The 16,284-nt window shown below is 37.5% G+C and overlaps 1 protein-coding gene across 6 annotated transcripts in view; it reads right to left on the bottom strand.

Moving 5' to 3' along the window:
* Positions 1-2,380: 2,380 nt before the first annotated feature.
* Positions 2,381-16,284, bottom strand: part of SLC39A10 (solute carrier family 39 member 10) — a 51,108-nt gene continuing 37,204 nt past the window's right edge. For 4 of the 6 annotated variants that reach the window (XM_027678146.1, XM_027678145.1, XM_027678142.1 and 1 more), the window contains exons 7-10: positions 15,763-16,131; positions 13,867-13,947; positions 11,207-11,397; positions 4,978-8,200 (exon numbers count right to left, since the gene is read on the bottom strand). In XM_027678146.1, coding sequence (XP_027533947.1) covers positions 8,042-8,200; positions 11,207-11,397; positions 13,867-13,947; positions 15,763-16,131 — 800 coding nt within the window. In that variant the 3' untranslated portion in view covers positions 4,978-8,041. Of the gene's footprint in view, positions 4,844-4,977; positions 8,201-11,206; positions 11,398-13,866; positions 13,948-15,762; positions 16,132-16,284 lie in introns of those variants that run through there. The other 2 variants (XM_027678144.1, XM_027678143.1) reach the window with 2 other exon arrangements.

Here is a 16,284-nt window from a genome sequence, read left to right as displayed (position 1 = left end):
TGCTTTCAGGGAAAAAATACATAGTGTGACCAAGTATACAGAATGTGACAGAGGGGTTGAATTAACATTGCTATTTGACTCCTTTAGTGTTTCTTAGACTTCACTTTCAGATATTAAATCTTAGGATTCTCTTTGCAAATACTATTGCATTTCTTTAAAGAGGAGGTGGTTATTTTATAATATTCTAAATATTCTATTAGATTTTAAAATATTTTAGAGTATGTCCAGAGATAGAATCAATTATAATATTTTGAAGAATTACATCTGTAAGGGTTTACAGGATGAAAGTATTAATCTGTTGCTTTATAAATTGTCTTTTATTTTGGTACAGAGCCCAGTTAACTTCAGCAGGAATTTTAAACACCAGTGTGTTCAAGTCTGCTGTATGCAGCAGCTTTCTAAGCCAAGATCTTAACACCTTTGAAAGGTGTTGCATTATGAGACTGGAAAAATTTAAATCCTCTCCATAATACAGATGGAGTAAGTGCAGAAAAAACCCAGCATGTCAGTCTGTCCAGATGTGGTGACAGAAATGAGATTAGGGAACATTTGCATAGGATTTTTAATTTCAGCTCTATTAGAGCATCTTTTTTTGCCTAGATTTACACATGCTAAATCATTGATTCCTCTGGGACTGTACTTGTATCTAATTTTATATGCAGGGATACTGTCCTTGAAATTGATATTCAGATGTTTAGAGTAGTATGTGTTACCCAAAATAGGGCAATTTAATTCTATTTTTCCTTTTTCTTTTAGATGATACAAATGGTACAAGAATTCAAAGCCTGAGCTGTGCAACCACTGATATTTATACTTTCTCCTGGTGCTGACTCCATGACAGCCCTTCTGTAGTTTGCTGATGATCAAGTATTTTAATATCTCCAGACTTTTTGAACATAGTTGATATCTGTGTGTGTATATGTGTACACAGGTGTATATTTGTGTGAAGCAAGGAACTTTATTTAAGTAAAAGTTGAAATGCCAAAGTTTTTAACTGCCCAAATCGATCTTCTGATTCTCTTTAACAAAAGGCACTAAATAATGCAGAGGACTTTTTTCAGGAATGAATAATTTGCCTACTGTTTAAAGAAAATGGTAGGTAAAATATTTTTGGCATATTTTATCATCTTGTGAAGTCATGATCTATTTAACTAATTTGTTTGTGTAATGTCAAATATAAAATGCAAAAAAGAAAAAAACTGTAATGGTTTAAATGTTTATTGTAAGCAATCTTGTCTGAAAATGCTAATTTTTTTCTAATATGCGTTAATTGTAATATAATACTTAATTAAAAAATCATAGTAATATAGGACCTTAGAATCTTGGGTGACATTTACACATTAGAATTGCAGAACTGAAGTATGGATTTTTTTCACTTTGACTGTCGTTATTATGGCATTTAAAACAACAACAACAAAAAATTCCCCAACAGCCCAAATCAGTTTTTATGTAACAGAGTACTGTTAGAATAATAGAAAGTTTCTGGTTTTGGGTAAGATGTATTTCTTGCATTTCCTGACTATTATTCTGTCAGAATTCCATGCTGTTGAGAATGACAAACATACTTTAAGTCTCCAGCCACCAAACTGCAAAGGTATCTTGCATTTTATAGTAGATTGTCTACATCCTTCAAGAGCAAGATCATATTGTTTTCAGGAGTATTTTTAAACTGTCAGAATCTTATAGTTCCAGATGAAATGGATGTGTAGTTGGAGCATTTCAATGGGAGATAGATAAGAGGTTTTAGTGAAGTGGAATGGCACGAAAAAAAGATTTAAACTGTATTTTAAACTATACCATACATTAAATATCATATATTCAATATCTGATCCTGACTTTTCCAACAGCTGCAGAAAGCCTGTTAGTAATGTTACAACTCTGTGATTCAGTTAAAGCAGACCCTGATGACTGTGTATATACGATCTGGGGGGAAAAAACCCTCACAAATTAAATAGGTGCTTTCCACTGAAAGGAAACTAGTTTTGATAACTGGCAATAACGCAGTAAATTTAATTTTTATTTTATTGCTCATCTCCTACTTCTTCAATTGAAATTAGTGGTATGGTATCAATAAGACAGCTCTCTAGTTAAAAAAAACCCTAAGACTGGGAAAATCTTCACCACTCTTTTTATAACTAGATGTCTGTTTGCAAGCATACTTTACATGATTTTACATTATTTTTCTATAATTAATGTAGATCATCTAACTGAGATCTATATTTTGCTAAACTGTCTCAATTGAAAACCAAACCAAAAGTTCCTACACAATGTTTTTGTGTAAAGGCCATAAATCTACCTTGATAAGGAGAAAAAAGAAAGCATAAATATTGTTTGAGCAATGTTTTATAATACAGTGGTGTAAAAAAATTGCATAGCTGCATGTCATGTATAATAATTAGATATAATGAATGTATAACTTCAAAAATAAAATCACTTTGAGGGTTTAAGAGAATATTTTGAAGTGGAGCTCATGACAGTTTAATGACCCTGCTGAAGGCCTTTGTGTGTCAAGAAGTTACCCCTGACTCACAAACAGTCAGTCAGTGACCAGAGCAGGAGGCACTGGGCTTTGAGTGACTCAAAGACAGCACCACTGTGGAGGACACAAGAAAAAAAAATGGTTTAACCAGTCATGAATTATTAGCAGTATTTCACTTGGTTTTAAGGTTGCGTTCAAGACATTGCTGCGAGGCCTCTGCTTTTTCCACGCTCTGGTGCAAGAAAGGTGGAATTTTGGGCCGTTGGGTTGAACATTCCATAGAGCTCCAATGTGACTGACCTGCACAGCAGCTGCACACCTTCCTTGACCAGTACAAGGTACAGGAACTGCTCACAAGGGTCACCAGCCCTTGCTTGCATTTTGTAGGACTATGTGTGAATGTACCAATGCAGGCTGGGTTGCTGCCACAGCTTAGCAGGGACAGTGAACTGGAAGCCAAGGTCTACTTGCACTAGTGCTCACCACATTCATTTCGTGGTTAGAGTACCATGATTGGTACATAACAGATCTGAGAAACTTTCAAATTACAATTCAGAAGTTCTGCCATGCAAAACAGAGCACCATTTGTTTCCCACAGTTGCCTTATTCATTGGAATTGTAACCTGTCTCCAGGCAGAAACTGTGGATTCCGTTCCTGGCGATGTTACTGCGAAGTGTAAAACATCATGCTAAGACAATTAATGGCCCTCTGTGATTTATTCAATGACAGGGAGAATACCAGATCCTCAACTGTTTCAGATGAAAGAGAACCTCGACCTATTTGTGTAAGTTTGGCAGAAGGCATTTCCTTCCCTGTTTGCAGAGTTAGGCGTATTTCATAGAAGCCCCTCTGGAATCTGCTAGCAATACATGGCACTTCTTCATGCTCCAGCTTCCTAAGCAGACAAAATCTGTTAAAGTTAGGGATGGGGCAGGAAGGGGGCGGGTGTGTGTGTGTTACTTTCAAACAACTGTCAGCCTGGAGTTATTTTGGTTATCAGTGTGGTCAATGGGCAAATTCAAGCAATAATGTGGCTAATGGGCAAGTGATTCAAGCAGCTTCATGGAATTGTGTGTTTCCTTTCTGAAGGAGAGGGTGGGAAGGGGGAGGGTTCTTAGGGAAGTGTCCTACGACCAGAGCTTAGGAGCAAACATACTTCCTACCAGTGAGGAAGGCTTTTTTTTTCCTTCTCTTGAAGATAACTTGTATGTAGTAAATATTTCTTGGTACCTTTTTCGACCGGTTTTCCTCATCCCAGTTCTCAGTGTATCACCCACTCTTGCCTTGACTTTCTGTAAATAATTTATCTGTTATCAGTCATAATTTGTTCCTTTTATGCACCTAAGAGGAGTCCAGTTTCTCTTAACCTCAAGACTTTAAGCATGTTTGACTTTATTTTCTAAAAAAAAAAACAAAACTATGAGCATAGCTATGGCCCTGTGACAGCATACACTTATTTTAGGAATATGCCAAACAAGTAGAGAAAATTTTGGAAGATTTTTCCATAAACTTGTACTCAGGGGAGTTCTAGCTGCATTACTATGGAAACTTTTGGTGCTATCGTTCTTCAAAAGCAGCAATGCTGGATGACTTGATGGATGATTATTTGAAGATCTGCAGATCAAATGGTTCAAGCATGAATTAACAGTTTTTAAACTTTCCAGTGAGAATTCTGGTTGACTTCCAAGTAAATTACAGTGGTAAGGATATGCTGCCCAGAGAATTGCTCAGCTGCTGCTCAGATCATTTGCTTTCTTTTAAGAGGTGCTAGCTGATGTTCTTCACTGTAGGACTGGAGAATGCAATTATGGTGGCAGCATCACTGATGACTGGGATTGGCTCTGTAAGTGGCTAAACATGTTGAAATAGAAATTAGTGTCTGAGAATCCTCTGCTAATAATAATAACAATGGGAAGTTTGGTGTCGTGTATCTTGGGAGCGGAAGCAATCTGCTAAGAAAGAGGAAACAAGAAAGAAGTTTTCAGAGCTATCTGTTAAAAAGCAAACAAAAAACCCTGCAAACAATGTAAAAATACTTTGGCCAATCCAAGGCTGTCTCAGATGAAAAGGACTACCTTGTTCTTTGCTGCAGACACGGCTGAAGCCATGTAAGAGAGTAGACATTCCACAGTGACCAAGTTACCCGGCCTCAGTGTACAAGACCAGTGAGAGAAGAGGGATCCTGTCAACTACAGGCCATTCCACCAACTTTGTGGTTGTCACGACTCCCCCTTCAGACAAACCACAAGAACACCGGGTCAGAAAGGGTGTGGTGTTATTATATCAGCTTAACTCATAAAACTATTGCAGTTTTGGGAGGTAGGGGCATTTTCCAGATCACTTAGAAGGAGTGCATATCAGTCCCGAAATGCCATGTAAAAAGAGAAATCAAAATGAGTTTTTTTGCAATGTTGCATTTGTGCCTTTCACGAGATTTGAAACAGAATACTAAAATACAGAAGTACACAACAAAACCTTACAAAAGCCAACAAAAATATCTGCTCCTTGAATAGGTTTTATTTTCTGAAGGCTCCTTACGTATAAGGAACATACATAAAATGAACACAACACTGTTGACAATGAACAAAACAGCATTTGATCACTTCCAGCTTTATAAAATCTTAAAAAATGATCTAGTTATAACAAAAAGACCAATAGCTCAGCAAGTTATCTTATTGGACCATAATCACATTTTAAACCATAGACTCAGTTGTTAATGGGGAAAGGAAAGAAAAATAAAAAAAATAAAAAAAAAATCACACTGCATCTAGCAACTACAACATTTTCTAAGCATAATCACAGAGGATTGAGTGCAATGTGATTTACATCAAAATTCTTATGGGATGTCACACAGTGACAGCATTGTAATATACAAGTAACATTTATGCCCTCCAACAAATACAAGTTAAATGAGACTCTGGATTCAAGCAAAATGGAATGTTGAAGCCAAGTAGAAATGTAGTGGAATTCAGATTGTCTGTAACAGAAGTGTACATCGGAATCTTTTGGAATTCAATACTGGCGGAAACACATAGAAGAAGTCACAGCTGTTACACTGCTCTGTTACATTTGCAATAAATATTAGAAAATAAAAGTAAACAACCTATATTCCATGAAAAATACAGTACCTACCTTCAATGACCACGTTTTTCCCTTGTCTGAAGATGGTCTTGGAAGGAAGTTAACTATTTTCCTACAGAGGCAGTGTATTAAGCTATAACCATATTCCAACTAATAAAGAAGTAAATATACTACCTGAAATACAGAAATCTTCATTTGAAAAGAATTAAGAGAAATAAGCCTTAAAAAATGATTTGACAAAACATCAGTTCAGCTGCATAATGACCCCCTTATACTTGACAGAATTAACAGAAAAGAAAAACTAAGTCAGTTTAATACATAAGAAACACAGATTTTTTAAACTTAGATCCTCAGAAGGTATCCAGTGAGTTAAGTCTCTTTGAAAACGGTACTCAGTGACCAAACATGAACACTATGCTAAAATGTCACCCAGGAGCTTTACACTGCAGAAATTCAGGAATCTGAAGCTAACAACAGTGTGTTTGCTAATTAGGGTCCAACAGTAAACATGTTTAAAGAGCAAAAAATAAAACCTGAGTTCAGAACATGAAATGGCTGCCTGCCTGAACTCTGGGCTTTTGGCTTCTTCACTGAAGAAACTGCACCCTTCTTTGAAATGGACCCTTAATACTGTTTCCTGATACTGAATTAGGAAGAAATACTGGCGACCGACCGATTACTTTAAAATACATGAGCTGCTCTCAGTAAAAGCTGACCTGACCAATGAAGTTTCAAAAGCAAAGGGCCACAGGAAACACATTAATTTGAAATGGAATGAAGATACCAACTGGCTCTCATTAAAGGCGTTAGGATCAGTGTTCTTAGCAGCTACACTGGCACCAAGCAGACCGAAACAAAACTTACGGCACATAGTCAAAATACAGCTTTTACCTGGCATACACATAAAATAGACAAACTGCATGTTTTAAAAAAAGCTACTTCCATGCTTAGGACTGATACTACAGAATCAACTTGCACTCCTCACAAACTCACAATTTTTTTTTAAGGAGATGGGTACAAGAAGAACTAACTCATGTCTGGCAATATACGCGTATCAGCACAATCTGATCTAGGACAGCTGGTCCCAGCAAGTTAAGGCCCAAAGTTTCAGTCTATTCTTCCGAATGACACATACCATTGTTCTACCACATCTGCTTTTTAATAATCTAATTTAAATACCAAAATTGTAAAAAAATATCTTAGAAATGAACTCCTTTATACTGGAAGTAGAAATCTTCTTACATACTCTCTACTGCCAGAAATGGCTGGTGTTGCAATGTCTGATAACAAGGCATTGTAGAAACACATTTGATCCGCTATTACAGTATTGTAAATAACCTACCATTACAACATACACAGAGCATAATTTAACCTTTGTGCCCAGGTTCAGTAACTAGCATCTTGAACTTTGGATTGTTTTAACATGAAGAGAAGAAAACAGTTCAAAATAATTGTTTTTTAAAAATGGAGAAATTCCCACACGGATTCTTTGTTAAAAGAGTTTGCACAAATTCACAGCCACAATTCTTCAGTAGTTTATGCTGCAAGTGGCACACAATACATGTTTAGCGTCTGTAAGAAAAAACCAGAAATAGCTCAATAACTCCAACGTCAGGGATTTCCCCAAGCTAACACTAATTCTACTGCATTTTGCATTTTCCTACTAATATCAAGGAACAAACATCAAATAAATCTTAGTTGGGAAAAACATCATCAAACTGACCCTCAACAGAAGTCACACTTTGCAGAGTACATGGCAACAGCCTGCCTTCTTACACAGGAGGATTGAAATGACGGAGTGAGCTTAACATGTCTTGTAAGAATTTAAACAGTGTTTAGGCTTTGGGTTTCTTTTTAAAAATTTAAACTGGCATAGCGGTTTCCAGTCATGTCCTGCTGTAAGATTTAATATTTCAAGTCACCACTATGCAGAAAAATCAGCACAGAATTAATATATATATACATACACGCACACACACATATATATGTATGCATATCTGTATATATCTACACAGATCTATACATATATAGATACATATATGCACTACTCAGGAGTTATATGGCACTAAAAGCTTGCTCGGGTTCCTTGCAGAGGTTTGAGTTTTAACTGTAACATTTTCTTGGTTCTGTCCAAGTGTACCAATGAAATGGTATTTTCCCAAATAAGAAGATCATTCACTGTACTTTTTCTTTCTAAGCAAGCAGTGCTCCCTATATAGTACACTGAACTTGGCCTTTATTTCTCATATTTTGTGTTTCCTAAGTGTTGATCACTTGAGTGTAGAAGTTGCATTGGGTGACCTGATCTGATCTGAATTAGAAAAAAGCATCAGTTAATCTAGGCAGAAATGAATGTCCTGTACTTGTGTAAGTAGTGCAAGCCACCGCGTTTCCTCCGAGCAATGTGCATACAGCGAAACAGTGCAGACTCAAAGCCATACAGCAACGTTATTGTAACCACAGTGATTACCAGAATTAGGTCAAAACTGGATGTCAAGCACAATTTTGTCTTCGTAGAGGGCAATCACCAGCATGATGGCAAATCCAAGAAGCAGGCCTAGATTCTGAAGAACGAACTGCCCCACAGGACAGTAGCCATGTTCTTCATTATCTCCATCTCCATGAAGCATTTCTGGAAGCTAAAAGGAAAAAACCAATTTAGAAAGTTTTTTCACCTCCATTCCATTTATACATGGACAAATTTACAAGATGATATTGTCAAGACTAAATACTCCAGGGTTCAGTTACAAAACAACACACTAAGACATAGCTTAAACTCTACCTAACCACTACAGTCAATAAAAACATGATCATATCATAAAACACTTTTCCTTTGGACTTTTTTTTTCTTAAGCTTTTACTGGATCACACATCTAATTGAACATTAAGTTCCTCAAGATAAGGACCAGCCCAGCAGTTCTGCTCTCTTGAGTACTTCTACTCAATTAAAATTGTCATGCTCAAGTAAACATAATAAAAAGCTTTGCCTATTTCTACAGTAATTACATTGCTATAAATATACCCTTTATAATGACTTTTCTGATTAACTTAGCCATTCATTTGTCATGTTAGATGCTTACACATATTCACATACACATCCCTTTAAAATATGGGAATAATAGCTCCAGGCAATTAAAGAGAAATTCTATGTGAAACTATAAGAAATTACGAAAGTTCTGGCTAGTCCTTTTGTTCCTCATCTATGAAGAAAAGTCAAAGAGTACTGACAAAAGCAACAAATAATAGTGGACTTGGAAGATGTAAAAATAAATCTTACAAAGTGTTTTACAACACATACAGAAGAGAAATAGCATGTTTACGAAGAAATTAATTCATGAAATCAGGAGGTAAAAACAAAGGAATTCCTTCAAGACACACTTAGTATGAAAAAAGATACTACAGAAGAAAATGTAAACTTCAGGTAGTACACAGCACAAGTCTATTTATTGCTCTTCATTAGATAGGCTAGAGTAGTTTTTGTTATTCTGAGTACCTGAATTCTGCAGAGACAATTATATCAAAGCTGCTAAAAACCCAAATATGTTACACCCTTCTGGTCTTGTATTACTGTATTTCTAAAAGACACATAACCTGACAATTAATTTGACTCATTGAGTATTTAAACATATACAAAAGAACCCAAACTGATGTGAAAAATGACACATTACATATACATATCAATTGACAATTACATGACAATAAATATACAATAGGCCAGGCAGTTTAACAGCAAGCACTATACCAAATTACAAAGTACTGTTAAGTCACCAAAATAAATGCAGTAATGATTGAGTTACACTACTGAAGACTACTACACAGTTGTCATGCTGGCAGGCAAGATTTGTTGCAGAATTATTTTATTTCTAATAAACCAGAGTTGTTTTCAGCAAGTAACACAAAATCTAATCAGAGAATTGTGCTGGAATTGCTGCTGCCAATTCTCACCTTCATGTTTTTTGAATGGAAGACCTGTTTTTGTAGAAGTTGTAACTTCTACAGAGACAGAATACTGCTGCTCTGAATCTAAGGATGCTCTTAAGAATAATGAAAGAATACTCTGGTAACTCTCAAAACCTAGGAAGGGCACAGTGCTCTGTCTCCATTTCCAGTCATGGGCATGAAAAGGGAGAAAAGGATGAGTAGAAGTCTTAGCTACAGGTAGAGGCAGCGCTCATGTATTCCCCAAACTGTGGCACTGAACAGCAAGTAGAAGACCCCTGCCCTTCACGATAAAAAGCAAAAGCTTATTTAACAGTAACCAGTACTATGGGCAAACTCCCCATCATTGCTGTCTTCAAAATACTTATTTATTTTCACAGTAGAAAAGGTCCTGGAAAGACTCTGAGAGGGAGGGAGGAAGGAGGCGGTGCACTGTAAGAACTTCTTACTGGTAATAAAACCCTCCTTCCATCTTTGAGATGTAGCCCACACATACATTAGCACTGTAGGAACCTCTTGCATATTCACATTTACCTGGTGAAGAGGCAGTGCCCAACTGCTGGACACAGTGCTGCTTCAGCTCTGCTGTCCCTGCAATGCTGCACTAGCTATGGGAGGTATGAACAGAACTTCTGAGAGCAGCCTGGCAGGCATCAAAAAGAAATTGTTCAGAGAAGTCACAGATATTTTTTTGAAATCTAGTGGAACACGCTCTGGATAAAAAAAAAAGGCTTCACCTTAGCATTACTACAAGGGGGTTTAAAACTGCTGGGTATTTACTTTGACAGCATTGGAGAAATCAAAATCTATTCTTCTTGTGTGTCAGGTAACAAGGTCTTTGAGAGGAAGCAGATTATGGAAACACCAAGACAAGAATCTGGAGCAGTTTCAAGCGTGTCTTGCAGAAGTTTTGCTGCTCTCGTTTAGTCAGACCATTGGGCTTTGACTATTTGGTTGCTACTATGATGACTAAGGAAAAGAAAAAGGAATAAAAGAATGAAAATACTGCCTTCCTTTATACATGATATCTTCACTCAAAGGAAGCACAGGAAATAAATATCAGCCACAGGACTTATATGCAAGTGATATTCTGATATATATAGGCTACTGTAGTTGCAAGAAGGATCCCTCTACGCAGACATTTTATTTAACAGTTTAGCAAGCCCTGAAAAGAGTTTATTCATCTATTAACAGAGTAACTGAGTTACTCTAGTAACTAGAGTATATGTACAAATCAAAGTCTCAATAATGAACTGAAGAGCATTAGAAAATACCCCAAAAGTGGAAAATGATTTCATTATCATTAGGCTTAGGAAAGACAAGAAGTGAGGAAATTGGCTTATTTAAATGAAGCTCTGAAGCTGCTCAGGAGAGAAATTAGGTCTAAATATGGATTGATAACGTGCATAACACTATTACGGCCTGAAGGACCTGCACCTATGGTGTACGCACACTAAAGGTAATGTACCTATAAGTTTCTGAAGCAGTAGCATTTTCCCACAAGATAATTTCTTTAAAAGTTAACCACAAGAACTATATATTACCAGCTGCTCATGCTAAAGGTTCATACTGAACTTCCCAGAATATACCAAGATTAAATTTTAGTGAAGAACAACCCTGAACTCCAGGACATAGTGGCCCAGCCACACCAGTCCTAGGTTTTATGCACAGAATGCAAAAATGGCACAGCACCATCCCAACCTTACCATGTCCACCAAGGCCACATAGAGGAACATGCCAGCGGTGACGGCGAAGATCCAGAGGGTGATGTTGTTGGCGTACTGCCCCACGGCCGTGCCGATCAACATCCCGATGTACGCCATCATGGCTGACAGCAGGTTGTACACAATGGCCTGCTTTACTGTCATACCTGCTTTGAGGAGCACAGCAAAGTCACCTGCAACAGGGACAGAACACAGGGGTTTGGCATCAGGAGATGTAAAACTCTTCTCAGGAGAGCAAGTAAATAAATTAGCTTACACTTACTACCTCACCAATCCAAGGAACTGCCAAAGTAAAAATGCTGCTACGGAGGCTCAAAGTCAGACTGAGCAACAGAAAATGACAACTCTTGTAAGAACTGTATTTATGTGCAGCAATCCCTTGATTAAAATATAATTTAAAGGTGGCTACTCATCATGCTGATTGTCAGAAAGGTAATAGTGACTAATCATGAAGGGTGAATTGAGGAGTCTAGATCTGGTCCTCCCACAGAGAATACACAGAATCACAGAATAAGCCAAGTTGGAAGGACCCACAAGGGTCATTGAGTGCAAGTTCTGGTCCTGCACAGGACCATCCCCGAGACTCACATCATGTGCCTGCGAGTATCATTCAAATGCTCCTTGAACTCTGTCAGGCTTGGTGCTGTGATCACTTCCCTGGGGAGCCTGTTCCAGTGCCCAACCACCCTCTGGGGGAAGAACCTTTTTCTAATATCCAACCTAAACCTCCCCTGACACAACTTCAGGCCATTCCCTGGGGTCCTGTCACTGGTCACCACAGAGAAGAGATCAGTGCCTGCCCCTCCTCTTCCCCTCACGAGGAAGTGGTAAACTGTAATGATGTCTCCCCTCAGTCTCCTCTTCTCCAGGCTGAACAGACCAAGTGACCTCAGACACTCCTCATATGGCTTTCCCTCAAGGCCCTTCACCATCTTTGTTGCCCTCCTTTGGACACTCTCTAATAGTTGAATATCTTTTTTGTATTGTGGTGACCAAAACTGCCACAATATTCAAGGTGAGGCTGCCCCAGTGCAAAGCAGACCAGGACAATCCCCTCCCTTGAGTGGCTGGTGATGCTTTGTCTGATGCCTCCCAAGACACGGTTGTCCCTCCAGGGCACTGCTGACTCATATCCAACTTGCCATCAACCAGGACCCCCAGGTCCCTTTCCCAGCACTGCTTTCCAGCATCTCATTCCCCAGTCTGTATGAACATCCAGGGTTGCCCCATCCCAGGTGCTGAATGCAGCACTTTCCCTTGTTGAAATTCCTATGGTTGGTGCTTGCCCAGTCTTCTGGTCTCCCTGCAAGGTCTCCCTGCCTTCAAGGGAGTCAACAGCAGGCCTCCCTGCTGTTGTGTCATCTGCAAACCTGCTTAGTATCCCTTCCAGTACTGTGTCCAAGTAATTTACTTCACAGAAGTTCTTCATGGCACATAAAACCAGAGGCTTAGTTTTTATCAGTACCTGTGAAAATTCCTCTTAGCTATATACACCTCATCCTGCAAATTCAGGAAGAGGATAACAAGGCATTAGTCCCCACAGAAGGTGACAATGAATTTGAATTTGAGCACTAGAGAAAGGAAGAGATGTAGTCATTCAGATGAAGTCATTCAAAAAGAATGACTTTACATCATGCTGAATCACTTTTCTGGTTTAAGATGTGCCAGGTTAACTTGTTTCATTTTGAATTCAGGATAGCTCTGCTAAAACTGGTGACAGAGGTAGATATTCAACAAAAATCTAGATTTCTGTCTTGTAATCAGGTCTAATAATTTTACTCCATTCATACTGAATTCTTGTGAATATCAGAAGTGTAAGATGATATACAGTCATGGGGGTAATTAACAAAATATTCTCATGTCACATATGCTAGAAATAAATTGCTTAGTCTAGAATCAAAACATATAAAAATAAAAAAATAAAAAATATGTACAGTGAACTACTCACCTCTTACACAGGGTTAGTTTAATCACATTATGCTATCAAGTTATAAGCATACTGCTATATATTGCAATCTTTTATATACTGCAGCAGCTTCACTTCACTAATGATTGTACAGCACTGGTATCAGACCATGAACATCTGCTCTATTATTTCCCATCTGTGCCCACTACTTACCTATAGCTCAGTAGCTGCCTATATAAAATGCTTTCACTCATCACCTCTAAGGGTTTTTGAAGTACTTGTTTTACCTCACCTTTGACTATTCAGAGCTAGCAGTTCATCAAGTAAGCAAGATGTGAGTACATGCACAGTTCAATCTAGCACAATTTCCTAATATGTAAGCTGGTGTTTACTTATGTAACTTAACTTTGTGTAAGACAAGGCCACACAGAGTAGTGTGAAATTCTCTATAAAATGCAGAGGTATAACAACAAAATGTCATATGTGTGCTCCTAAGAACATTTTTTAAAACGTGTTCAAAAAGCTTCACAGAGCTGCTGTAAGTAGACACCTGCCAATATAATCCTGTATCATTATGTACTGTGAAGCAACATTGCTCCCTTCCACTCTGAAGTTCTGGTCACCCCTGCGGTGTCTGCATTGCATTATGCTTATCATAGTGAGTATCACAACAGCTTTGAAACAAATATTTTGTACAGATGAAGAGACTGAACACAGAGTCTCTAGACTTAGTTACCTAATTCATGGGGAAGCTCATGACAAAATACTGCTATAGATGTACTAATTCCTCCTGTCAGTCCAGCACTAAAAGCTGCTCCTAGAAAAAAAAAGAAAAAGAAATTAAAATGATATTTCACTATTTTCAAGTCAGAAAATCAACAGACTTTCCACAGATGACGATCTTCTGTTAGGATGCATACTCTAACATTTTTCAGTATGCCTAGGCCCTCTCCATATATAAATGGGAAGTACTGGAAATATCTTGGATGTGCATTACCACTGCATGCTTTATTATTCAGTGTATCTGAAAGACAAATCCTGGGAGAGGAGATCACAACTGACCAAAACGGACACATAAAGGCAAAAAGCTAATAAATAGCACCACTTTTACATTTTTAGGAACTCTCAAGTACATGAGGACAGTTAGGAATGCACATGAGCAAGAGTCTAAACCTCTCCTTTCCAGCTTGGAAATCCCAACTAATATTTAACCCATAACCTCTCTAGTTCCTTTCTGCTTATGTGTAGAGCACATATCAGCAATATTAATAAGCCAAACCTGGAAAACAATAAGGATAAAAACATTGCCATAAATGTCTTTCAGTAACTTTTGCATAAGCTAATTTAATTCAATTAACTTTAAGTTCATACCTTAAATAATTCTGAGATGAGAAAACTGGTACTAAATTTCTGTACTGTAGCAGAGAAAAGCACAAAAAGAGCCTGCAGTGAGCAGTCAAAACAGGCAACATAAAGTAGAAAGAGAAGACACAATCTGAAGACAGAGGGGAAATTTAACTTTCCTCTGGATTACTCATAACTTGATACACTAAAAATATGAACATGCTTTTCTAAAATCCACATTTTACCAAAGAATCAGCTGTTTGGACTTGACACAGGAATATTTAGAAATAGAGTTTCAATACAGTGAAGTTCTCAACAGTAGTCATAGTAATCCTTTTGGCCTTAGAAACCATTGTCTAAATGTCTTACCTGTTTAATATGAAAATGAAGCAAAAAGTTATTTTTAAGGAATTTAGTTTCTTAGAAATTGTTTTGAGAAAGTGAAATAGTAGTAGATTCCACTGTTAACTACAGACCCTAATAAGTAGCTTATCCCCCATCCTTCAAAATGTGTGTGTTCATCCTGCTAGTAATTCAAAACCCTGTGTATTCTTAGCAGCTACTTAAGTAAAAAATTAAAAGTATGCACTTCGGTACTCTCACTGTCATTTTGACTTGTATGACATATATTCAAATTAAATGCATTTTACAGTTCAAATCACATTTAGAGCATTATGTAAATCAAAGTTGATTTCATAAATCTAATAAAATCTGTTTGGTACTTCAATTTGTTCTGCACTCGGCTAGAAATAAATCTATACTGACCATAAGCCAAAACCAAACTTTGCTTAAACAAAAATTATCATTAGTAGTACTTTTAAAAATTATTTCTGTAACCTGTCTCATAGTGTATTTTTAGTTACAAGTACTGTATAATTCTAGGTATTAACAATAATAGAAATAGTATTATTATTATTATAAATAAATATCATTGTAAATAAGACTGAATTTACTTATAATTCAAAGGCAAATACTAAGATCCAAACAACAAATGTGCATTACTGTGCTTCATAAATCACAAAGAGGTTTGTCTGCACCTATCTTTAGTTGGCAGAGATTGTCACTATGCCAGTACAGTAATTTCAGCGGAAATAGCACAAAATATTAACAAAGTAGTAACTATTACAATTGACAGCCTTTTACTTTCTGCCCTGAAGGAGATTAGGCAATGCCAGTAACCATGGGTGCTAATTGGAAGCCTTACCTATGATCACTGATAAGTAAAATATTACCAGAGTTACTAAAGGTAAGGAGAAACTGTTGAGAAACACTCAGTGCTTTTGCTTACCGATTGCTAAGCCATCACTAAAGTTGTGAATGCCATCTCCCATAATTACCATCCAAGCAATATTAGCTATCCCAGTATCTTTCAGGTCTTTTCCAGAATGACAGTGGCCATGGGAATGATGGGAATGTTTGTGATGCCAGTGGTGACTGTGTTTTCTAGCTATCATTTTATCTTCTCCATGGCTGTCATACTCTGAGTCATGAAGATCATGCTCTTGAGCAGCATGTGAGACGTCGTTGTGAGAATGGCGCATGTTGTTGTCCTCTTCCACAGACAAGAAGTTTTTGGGAGGGGATTCCAGCTGGCCATCCAGATCTGTTAGTTCAGTTTCATTCAGTCGATCTTCAGACAAAACCGAGTCGTCTGCTCCTGCATTGAAGCCAGTTGGGAGAGACACTGTGTTAATTTGTATTTAACACGTCACCAGTAACTGCTGCATCACTGAACTAAGAATTAACTCCTCTGTGAAAGCAAAAAAGTATTTTAACACATCCCAGTCTAGTAACTTCGTTGTCAATATTC

Source organism: Neopelma chrysocephalum, unplaced genomic scaffold (assembly GCF_003984885.1).
Source record: "Neopelma chrysocephalum unplaced genomic scaffold, ASM398488v2 Primary Assembly neopelma1_44, whole genome shotgun sequence".
Taxonomy (NCBI): Eukaryota; Metazoa; Chordata; class Aves; order Passeriformes; family Pipridae; genus Neopelma; species Neopelma chrysocephalum.
Note: the sequence above shows the minus strand (reverse complement) of the source record. Positions and strands in the feature narration are given on the sequence as shown.